Source organism: Melanotaenia boesemani, chromosome 24, assembly GCF_017639745.1.
Source record: "Melanotaenia boesemani isolate fMelBoe1 chromosome 24, fMelBoe1.pri, whole genome shotgun sequence".
Lineage (NCBI taxonomy): Eukaryota > Metazoa > Chordata > Actinopteri > Atheriniformes > Melanotaeniidae > Melanotaenia > Melanotaenia boesemani.
Window position 1 is genome coordinate 22,437,701 of NC_055705.1, and position 11,751 is coordinate 22,449,451.

At 37.0% G+C, this 11,751-nt stretch overlaps 1 protein-coding gene across 1 annotated transcript; it reads left to right on the top strand.

Moving 5' to 3' along the window:
• Window positions 1-2,314: 2,314 nt before the first annotated feature.
• On the top strand, window positions 2,315-7,541 carry cldn10a (claudin 10a). The gene is made up of 5 exons (XM_041978723.1): window positions 2,315-2,534; window positions 4,311-4,472; window positions 4,560-4,641; window positions 4,742-4,846; window positions 7,415-7,541. Exons 1-5 carry the CDS (start codon window positions 2,315-2,317, stop codon window positions 7,539-7,541), a joined length of 696 nt encoding a protein of 231 aa, XP_041834657.1.
• Window positions 7,542-11,751: the final 4,210 nt, after the last annotated feature.

The following is an 11,751-nucleotide window of genomic DNA, read 5'->3' on the forward strand; positions in this document are numbered from 1 at the left end:
CGTTTTACAACCCCACACACTGTAGAGGGATCGCTTTTAAACAGAACACCTGCAGGACTCTGACATTTTTCTGGTAATGATGCGACCCAGATAAAAACCTTTTCCTCTAAAAACACGTTAGATCCAATCTTTCCTTGGAACTGCTCTGCAATAAAAGCAGAGCAGGATAACAGGCACCTGGATCGCTGCACCTCTGCACCCAGAGGGTTGATGATGTTGGCTTTTCTTCAGCTGTAAACACGTTTTATTCTTGCTTGAAAATTAGCTTTTTGCATGTTCTCTCGTCACGCTTCTTCACCCCCTTAACTCCCAATCCCGCTCAAAGTTCAACCGTACTGTTACAAAACAATTACAGTGTGTGACACCAGGGCTGACAGATGAGTAACAGCCTAGCCCAGACAGAGATATGCAAAAGTTTGACACCCCTGTTCAAAATTAAACAAGTGACAACTTCATTTCTGAGGGACAAAAAGTTAAATATGATTAAACTCTTGACTCTAATTACCACCAAGAGTCTCTCAGGTCAGTTACACAGATTCTTACGGCAGAAATCTTGGAGATCCTTCAGTCAACATCTGTGAAGTGTTTTCCTGAGATCATGCTGGTAAACTCCAAACATCGGGTTTGGTGCGGATTTTGAGGCGTTCTGATTTATAAATCACCTTCTGTTCATTCTCAAACTTTTTCTTACAGATGTTGTGAAATCTGAAAGTGAAATCTTCTTTAGGCCAAAGGCAGCAACTCAAGGCCAAAACCATTATACATCCACTGCCATGCTTAACACTTGTAGGGGGGTTCTGCACTTGAAATCCTGCACCATGTTTTCATGTTTTATCTGAATGTGACATAGTAACCTTACAAAGTCAGATGACATGTTTAGACCTGCTCAGATGTCCACCTGGAACTTTTGTGTTGAAGACATGACATGGAGGATTTCTGGTCATGGTTCAAAATGCAACAAGCAATTTTATTTCCATTAAATCTGATTTGATATGATATTTGATATGATTAAGTATAGATTAATTAATTATAGATATTTATGTAACACATTTTTTTCTTGAATATTAATAACTGTTGGTTATGTAACCAGGTGGTAACATGACCGTTAGAGTCAGATATCTGGGAGGAATCAGATTATTGTAATAATCTGATATTTGCGCCTCTGAAATACAAAACTAAAGATTGTTTACTACATTTACTGGCCCATTATCGGATTTATTTTGTGTATGGTGAGGTGAAAAGGAAATATTAGTCATGAATCAGTATCGGATATGTCTGCACTTCCATTTAATCCTGAAAAGACACGGCTGTCTTCTTTTAGCCTTTCGCTGCTCCGTGGGCTCTTATCGTGTTATTATCAGAGTTCTGTGCAGCTGTTTTAGCTGCTGATTGTTGAATAATCAATAAAAAATGACACAACCGCCTTTCTTGAACCTTTGTGGCTCCTAAAAGCTAATATTTAGTTTAAATTTTACATGGTTCCTAACAAATTTAATTCACTAATCTGGTTTAAATATTGAAAATGTTGACATTTTTAACTCAATCGTTTTTAGAGTTTCCAGTAACAGAAATTTAGACTTCTGTAAATGAAGAACAAGAAAAAAATAAATGAATGAAATAGTAAAGCACAGCCATACTTCCAAAACTACACATTTAGTGAAGTAAAATTCTGCAGGATTTTAATTGAATACTTCTGATATTGAATATTTTTTTATCATTCAAAATATGTGATAAATCCCATTTTGTCTGATTTAATCCTAATAAGGCTGACTGATTGATGAATACCCGAAATGAAATGATGAGAAAATGCACAAATTATTAGTCCTTCCCACCACTTGATGGAGCTGTAACGCTGTAAAATGAAAACAGATTTGTAGTAAAGTTGTTATTACTATCTGGACACATTTAGGACATTTAAACATAATGAAAATACTTCAGGTACAGCTTGATAAAGTTAAGAATATACACATTTAATTCTTCATCCTTGCTGTCCACTAAATATTCTATATCACTCTTGTCTTTTACATTTAAGATATTTTCATTTAAGTCTTCCCTCTCCTGCAGACCCTTTACATGCCATGTGTAGTCCCTCCACCATTACTCCCAATCAAAATGTGCAGCAAAAGGCCGTGCATCATTTAACAATACATATTTGAAACTATTGATTTTCAGGCTGTAAAGTAGAAGCAAAATTCTACAGAACTGCCAGAGCTGACGCACCTGCCTCGTACTGACCCTCCCACCTTCTCTCTGTCTATCCCGAGGGAAAAATGTATTTCCTATCACAATCCAAACCTCCAATCCAGAGCAAAAAATGAGCAACATGGCAACGGAGATTGTCGCCTTTCTTTTAACCATATCAGGTTGGATCTTGGTGTCATCCACATTGCCAACAGACTACTGGAAGGTGTCCTCTGTGGATGGAACGGTCATCACGACAGCGACCTTCTGGTCCAATCTGTGGAAAACATGTGTGACTGATTCCACTGGTGTGTCCAACTGCAAGGACTTTCCATCAATGCTGGCTCTGGATGGTAGGTTGGCAGTAATTTATCTATTTTATGCTTTAGTAGTAATTCAGTGGATTCTAGTTGTATTACTGAAACCAGAGAGCAGATATAGAGAAATATGGATCTTTACACATTCATCTTCCTGATGCAGCTGATAAATAAGCGCCATATTTAAAGCTAAAGGCCACTCGAGGCATATTTCAGTAAAAGAGTTGCCCAATACGACCTCCTAATGTGTCTTAATGAGGCAATTTGAGAAAGTCATGTAACAACAGAGTTCACTGCTTCCTTTTACATTTTAACTATGTTTAAAACATCACCTATCAGTTCTTACAAGACATTTGGTTTTAACTTTATAATACTTGAGGTGGCATGTGAATAAGTTATGGCAGCAATCCTACAGCCTCCAAGGTAATTTTAAATCCATTGTGTAATACTGGATTGTTTCAGCACTTTCATTGCTGAAAAATCCTTATATTATCTTAAACACCTTAAAATTTAAACCTAAAATCTGATTTTCCCAGTTTGACAAGCAAAAAGGAAGTGTAAGCACATAATTAAGAAAACGTGTTTGCAAAGGGCTACACCTGTCTGTACTCAATAGCTTTTAGCTTTCTAGTTTTTTGTTTGACACTGCAAGTAAAATACAGCAGGTTTTTTTATTTTTAAAAAAAAAAAAACATTTTTTCACGGTACACAAACACCCCAAAGCAAAAATAAGAATACAAGTGAAAATATTTCAATAAATAAGAGGTTAATATAATACAATATATGTATATATATATATATATATATATATATATACACACAATTGTATGCCAAACCTGAAGCTAAAGCTAACAGCCAGTTAACATCTAGTGTGACTCAGTCCAAAGAAATTCAATGTCCAGGACTAAAAACCCCTAATAGTTCTATTATATTTTACTTGTCTCTCACCTGTACAAAATGTCTTTCAGATATTTTACCACCACGCTAAACTTCAAACCTAAAATCTGTGTTTTTGTTTTTTGTTTTTTGACCAGCAAGTATCGGCACACTATAAAACACAGACCTTATACTGTCTATACTCAATATCTAATAAATTACTTTTGTATTTTGTTAGGTGATTAAAAGATTGATTACAGCAGGTTTATGAAACCCTTTTCACAGAAAACAAACATCCCAAAAGCAAATTTTTGGGTAAAAATTTAAAGATTACACGAAATTAGATTAAAAATTACTACCACGCTGTATGCTTAACTTGAGGCTAAAGCTAGCAGTTAGCATCTAGTTTGGCTCCATCAGAACAAATTAAACATATTGCGTTAAAATTCAGACCTAAAATCAGTTCTCTCTTTTTTTTTCCAGTTTGACCAACAGAAAGAAATTGTAAGCACATTATTATGCCCATTTTAGTATAAGCCTACATCTACCTGTATACAATAGCTATTAACTTACTGTATTTGGTTCAGTGTTTAACAGGCTGATATAGCAGATTTACAAAAACTTTTTCACAGAAAACAAATGCCAACTAAAGCAAAAGTAATGGTAAAAGTTAAATGTTGACAAGAAATCAGAGATTAATAGAACCCCCGTGTCGTATGCTGAACCTGAAGCTAAAGCTAGCAGCCAGTTAGCATCTAGCTTGGCTCTATCAGAAGAAATCCAACATGCAGCACTAAAAAAAAACAAATGGCTATATTAGATTTTATTTGTCTAACCTGTACAAAAATAAAAATGTAAATGTAAGACATTGCTTAAGAAAATTAGCTTGCTGGGAAAAAGCAAACTTCTACTCTCCTTTGTGCTCCCATTTTAAAGCCTACATTCAGGTGTGTCGGGGTTTGATGATCGCTGCTGTGTGTCTGGGTTTCTTTGGTGCCATTCTTGCCTTGGTAGGAATGAAATGCACAAAAATAGGGGGCTCAGAAACCACCAAGGCTCGTCTGACTGTCCTGTCTGGCTTCCACTTCATTTTCAGTGGTAAATCCCACATGTTGAATATAAATAGCATTTTCTATCTCAGTCTACCTTGATTTGGAGTAGAACTCTGCTTATTTCTCTCTGCAGGCATCTGCTGCATGACTGCATGCTCCATATATGCACACAGGATCACAACTGACTTCTTTGACCCCCTTTTTGTTGCACAAAAGTACGTACAAAGAACCAAAAGGCAGATTTGACTAATTTTATTGATCAAACTTACACCCAGAAAGCAAAATCCTGGTCTTTTTCTGTTTGTCTTTTTGCAGGTTTGAGCTAGGGGCAGCTCTCTTCATTGGCTGGGCTGGATCTGTGCTGTGCATGTTAGGAGGACTTGTCTTCTGTTTTTCCCTCTCTGAAAGCGTCACTATCAGGCAAGCTGCTTGGTTCTAGTCATTGACAGTAAGGGCTTAGTGGTAACTTCATTAGGAAATATGCTGGGTTCCTAACTGAATTATAACAATTTAGATAATGACTTGAGCTAGAATGGAGAGTTAATAAAGAACAAAAGACTCATTAATCTCTCTCAGCATCTTGTATCATAACTGATTTATGTACTGTACGCACTGTAGGGTATCTGTTCTGATAAGACACTGTCTGAATGTTTTCTTTGTTCCAGTCACCTTGACTGAGGGCAGATGTAGGGAAGTGCTGAATCAGACAGGCAAAGAATTTAGTTATTTATTTAATTTAAAGTTAAAGCTTAATAAATTATAAATGAAACCCACTTAATAACATGCCTATATAGTAAATGTAGTGAACAGAAAAGAGGAATAAAGGCAGGATGAGGGTTTACATTGTCAATACAGGTTGAAAATTTCTATAATTCTTTGATTAACAACCCACAAAATGTGACTGACAGAGTTTTGCATATATGCTTAATATGGTCAAGACTGATTTATCTCTTCCCTTACAACCTTGGTACTTTGTGCAGACATTCATGGATCTTTTAGGATGCGTTTTATAGATATTTCTGATCCCCTGATTTGTCTTTCTGCAATATGAAGAAGTTTACCTCTAGAATTTTAAATATATCTTAAGAGCTAATAAATAGATTGAACTAAATGTGGGATGCTACATGCAAGGAAAAAATATTCAAAAATTTATTTAACAAATTCTAACAAATGTCCCAAAGTGTAAGGTTAATTTGTCTAATAATTAAGTTTCGAACTAAATCTCTGCAAAGTACCACTGACTCGTCCAGTGCCAACTGGATGCCTGCTCACACTTTAAACTAAGATAAGAAAGATCAAATATGTCGGCACCCCTGACTTTTAACTATGGAATATAAAATAACTTAAAAAATAAACAGGAATTAACCAACTTTATCTATACTATCACATCAAAATTAATCTTTTAACATTTAATTTTACAACCCCAATTCCAAAAAGCTGGGATATTGCAGAAACAGACATTTTACGCAGCAACATGTCTGGAAAAAGTTGAAACAGGATCAACAAAAAGCTGGAAAAGTAACTGGTACAAATCAGAAACAACTGGAGGAGCATCTGACAACTAATCAGGTTAATTAACAGGTCAGTAACATGACTGGGCATAAAAGCAGCATTTCAGAGAGGCAGAGTCTCTCAGATAGAAAGATGCAGAAGTTCACCAATCTAAGACAAATTAGCTCTAAAAATGAGGAACAATTTCAGAAAAAAGTTCCTCTGACTTTTAAGAGCCCACCATCTATAGTGTATAATATCATCAAAAGATTCAGAGAATAATGAGGAATCTCTGTGTGCATGCGACAAGGCTGGATGCAGATGATCTTCTGTATTAAATGCAGACATGATTCTCTACTGGAAATCACTGCATGGACTCAGGAAGACTTCCAGAAACCACTGTCTGTGAACACAGTTTACCCTGAAATCCACAAATGCAGGTTAAAGCTCCATCATGCAGAGAAGAAGGCAGATGTGAACAGGATCCAGAAACAGCGCCGTCTTCTCTGGACCAAAGCTCATTTAAAATGGTCTTTCACCGACAGACAACCTCTAGAGCAGGGCTACTCAATTCGGTCCTACGAGGGCAGCAATCCAGCAGGTTTTCCATGTATCCCTGCACCAACACACCTGAGTCAAATTAGGTGGCTCTAACAGCCAATCAGGTTCTACACAATGACTTATTAATTTGACTCAGGTGTGTTGGTGCAGGGATACATGGAAAACCTGCTGGATTGCTGCCCTCGTAGGACCGAATTGAGTAGCCCTGCTCTAGAGCATCCTGAACGCAGAAATCCAGCAACCAAGGTCCAGGACTGTAGAGCAGCTAGAACCCTGCATCAGACCAGAATGGGACAACATTCCTCTCCTAAAACTCCAGCAACTGGTCTCCTCACTTCCCAGACGTTTACAGACATGTTAGAAGAAGAGATGCTACACCGTGCTGAACATCACCCTGGAACTACTTTTTACACCAGGCTGAACACCACCCTGGAACTACTTTTTACACCGTGCTGAACATCACCCTGGAACTACTTTTTACACCATGCTGAACATCACCCTGGAACTACTTTTTACACCATGCTGAACATCACCCTGGAACTACTTTTTACACCAGGCTGAACATCACCCTGGAACTACTTTTTACACCGTGCTGAACATCACCCTGGAACTACTTTTTACACCGTGCTGAACATCACCCTGGAACTATTTTTCCAGACGTGTTGCCATCAGATTCACTATCAGCTCATATTTTCCATCAAATGGTAAAATGTCTCAGTTTCTTCATCTGACATGTTGTTTATCTTCTACTAGGAATAAATTATGGATCTCTGTTTTTATTTACATTTTATATAGTGTCACAATGGGGAATTAAGGTTCCAAATATAAGAATATAATATAATATAATATAATATAATATAATATAATATAATATAATATAATATAATATAATATAATATAATATAATATAATATAATTAATGTTCTGGTTTTGCAGAGGTGAGTACTCTTACACTGGAGCAACATCATTTGTGAAGACAAACAAGAAACACAAGACTTCCAACAGCCTGCAGAAGGAACCGCGGCAGCAGCTGGGGCAGTTTGGAAAAAATGCATACGTGTAGAACTGGAATCCTTCTTCAACTTCCACGACATTATTGTTGAAAATTTAACCATATTTGAAGATCAGCAACTATTTCAGTGGTAGAAGCTGAGGGCAAGCTTCACTGTGATGAACTGATGTGCTTCAAAAATGTAAAAATATCTGGAGAATATCATTTGTATAACGGTTTACATACTTCAGTAGCTTTTACAAGCCAGATTACTCTGTAAATATGGCAGCTTATTGAATCATTTCTGTCAATAACTTATGAAAGAGAAGCTTGTTTTTCTTTCAAGGCAGGAAATTTGATTTGGCACAAAACAACATTAAAACTTTACGGTCACCTTCAACAAGCTGCTGCACACGGACCCACAGTTTTCCTTTTTAAAGTCAAAGACCAACTATTTAAAGGAATTTATGTGGATTTCACAACGTTTTTCTAGCATTTTTTTATATTACAAACAGAGAATGTTGCTCAAACTGGACGTATGCCTTCTGTTGGAGCTTCTTGTTGAAGCTTATATGTATAACATTTCTTTCTACATGCATTCTAGTTTTTCATTGAACCTGTTTTTATAAAATCGTTTGTTTTTGTTGTGTTCAGGTGGAGTGCATTGCAATTAAAGTTCTCCAATCACATAAAAAAAGTTTAAAGGTTGCACTAATTAATATTTCTCAGAAAAGAAAAGCATGTATGAGTTTTCTTTTACTTCACTAGTCTGACCAACAGAAGCCACCAGGTCACATCTGACCCCAGAAATGGCTGTGAAGGTCTGGCGGCTGGACCGAGGTTTCTCTTCCTATCAGCCATCCATCTCCACCTAGGAATTATTATCAATAGGAAGCCCAGGCTAAGTTATGCAGAACTTCTTGGCCCAGAGGTTAGATCCTTGGACCAGCTGGCAGAGAGCAGCCGCCCTGTTCGTTCCACTGACTCCACAAACAAGGGTCATGAGCAGTTATTAATCTATGGACACAAGTCCAAAAAAGTTGGGACACTGTGTAAAATATAAATGAGAACTGAAAGCAATGATTTTTAAAACTTATCAACTTATATTTTATTCCCAGCAGAACATAAACAACATATCAGAGTATGAAACTGAGACATTTTTCCATTTCATGAAAATATGAGCCAATTGTGAATCTGATGGCAGCAACACGGTGGTAAAAAGCTGAAACAAAAGACTGGAAAAGTAACTGGTACGAATCAAAAACAACTGGAGGAGCATTTAACAACTAATCAGGTTAACTGGCAGCAGGTCAGTAACATGACTGGGTATAAAAGGAGCATTTCAGAGAGGCAGAGTCTCTCAGATAGAAAGATGTAAAAAGGTTCACCAGGCTGAGACAAAATGCCTCTAAAAATTTCAGAAAAATGTTCCTTGATGTAAAAAAAGCCATTAAAGATCCCACCATCTATACTGTATAATATCATCAAAAGCTTCCGAGAATCAGGAGGAATCTCTGTGTGCATGGGACAAGGCTGGATGCAGATGATCTTCTGTATTAAAAGCAGACATGATTCTCTACACTGTCTGTGAACACAGTTCACCCTGAAATGCTCCTTTTATACCCAGTCATGGGTTTTACCTGATTAGTTGTCAAATGCTCCTCCAGCTGTTTCTGAATTACTTTTTCAGCCTCTTGTTGCTTCTGTTCCAACTTTTTACAGACGTGTTGCTGCCATCAGATTCACTCTTCATGAGCTGGTTAAATGGCTCAGTTTCAACATCCGAAAGGTTGTTTATCTTTTACTGGGAAAAAATATGAATTGATTAGATTTAGAAATCATTTAATTTGTTTTATTTACATTTCACACAGCATGCCAAGCCTTTTGGGACTACGGTTTTTCTCCACATAATAAAGTATTAAAATAACTTCTACTATCCTCAGCCAACTGTTGCTGAATTAGACTAAAAGACTACATTCTTCATATGTACATATTATATATATTACAAAAAAAATTTTTATTTTTATTTTTTTGTCTGCTTTTGGACCTTGGATTGGGTTTCATGCTAGTATAACCTTATCTGAGCTCCTCTTACAAAACAATCTGGAGGTCCTGACCAGTTCATCATTTTCAATATCACTACCAATAACTTTGTCATAAGAGAAGCAAAGAGGAGCTCTTTCATCCCCTCCGAAAGAAAATTCCTCACTTCCAGGAACTCCTATTACCCCAGATTTACCTCTAATTAGAACAGGACAAAGACGCTATGTTGTAATTATGAGGCCGCTAATAACTAACAGCTTAAAGCCCGAGGCAGAGTCAAGAATGATGCTTAGAGCAGCTTATGTAATAACACTCCTGCTATGACCTCTTCCATGGAACATATAAAGGTCAGAAATGCTGGGCTTACACCAGAAGACTTTAAAAAGACTCTAGAAAACTACCAGCTCACACCTGCTCACATCTAACGACAAGTGACAAGTTTCCGTCCAGGATCAATAAGGAATTACTCATCATTATTATTTCATTAAGTGTGGCTTCACATCTACACCAGGTGTTACACGACTCATCAGCATCTGGAGGGATGAATGAGTTTCTATTCTTCTCTCCTTTGTTAGATCAGTATACTGTAACACAGCAGACGTCTACTTGTAATAATCATCCGCTCCTCTTTCTGTTTCATCACCGCTTCTTGTTTGTCCTTATTTATTTCTTCTTATTAATTATGTTATTTTATTTATTTGTTTGTCATCCATGTTTGTCGTTGTTCTGACTGTCAGGATTCCTGTTTCTGCTTTTGTCAGAGCTCATCTATTGGTTGTTGATTGTGTTACGTCACTGTGACGTGCGAAAAATATCAAACACGTTTGATATTATCACAAAGACCCAAGTCTGGGGAAAGACTGACATGAAACAGCGCAGATTAGCAGCTTAAACTTAGCGATCGAGATGACGGAAACGCTGTGACTCCAGTAAGACTCCTGAGATTTACTAAAGACTTTGTTTTTAGTCTGCGACTGTGAAAATCGTTTGGTGTGAGCTCAGCATTAGTCACAAATATAAACTATTTTTTCAAGCAATAGACAATTTCAGAAATTTAAATAAAAAAAAAGCTGATGTTTATATGAACAGACATTCATGATATATCTTTATACTCTCCATCAAAAATAATTACTAATATATAAGGTATATATGTATGTATATATATATACACACACACATATATATATATATATATATATATATATATATATGTGTGTGTGTGAATGGGTGAATGTGGTGTATAATGTAAAGCGCTCCAGGTAAAGAAAAGCGATACATAAATACAGACCATATATATATACATATATATATATATATATGTATATATATATAGATTATTCTCCTGGTCTCCTAGGACTAATACATTGTACTTTATTATGGTAAGACAGATGCGTTGTAATTCTTTACCTTAACATGTTTTAGCTATGCTGCATTTCCACACCGGGTGTCTCCTGTCAGCTAAGAACAGGAAACTGAGGCTACAATTCACACACACTCACCAACACTGGACAACAGAAGATGGAGAAACGTTGCTGGTCTGATGAGTCTCCATTTCAGCTCCACATTCAGATGCTAGGATCAGAATTTTGTGGAAACATCATGAAAACATGGATCCATTCATAATCTTGGTCCACTTTGGGCCCCTTAGTACCAACATGGTCTGGTTTAACCAGCACAGTCTACCTGAGTATTGTTGCTGACCATGTCCATCCCTTTATGACCACAGTGGAGCATCTTCTGATGCTACTTCCAGCAGGATAATGCACCATGTCACAAAGCTCAGATCATCTCCACCTGCTTTCTAGAACATGACGATGAGTTCACTGGACTCCAACGGCCTCCACAGCCACCAGATCTCAGTCCAGTAGAGCAGCTTTGGGATGTGGTGGAACGGGAGATTCTCATCATGGATGCAGCCGACAAACCTGCAGCAACTGTGTGATGCTGTCATGTTAATATGGAGAAAACCTCTGAGGAAGGTTTCCACCACCTGCTTCATCTATCACACCAGGATTAAAAAGGTCCGACCCGGTACTAGAAGGTGGACCTGATGAAGAAGATGCTAATTGCTCACTGGTATTTCATTTTATACCTTTAATCCTATCTGTAGCTTTTAATGCGTCAGTCTAAAATAACAATACGGGAAAATAAGTGGCAGTAAAATCACATGTAAATGAATAAAGTAATTTTTTCTTTAAACATTACAAAAACCTCCTGCATCACTGAGACCAATGACACG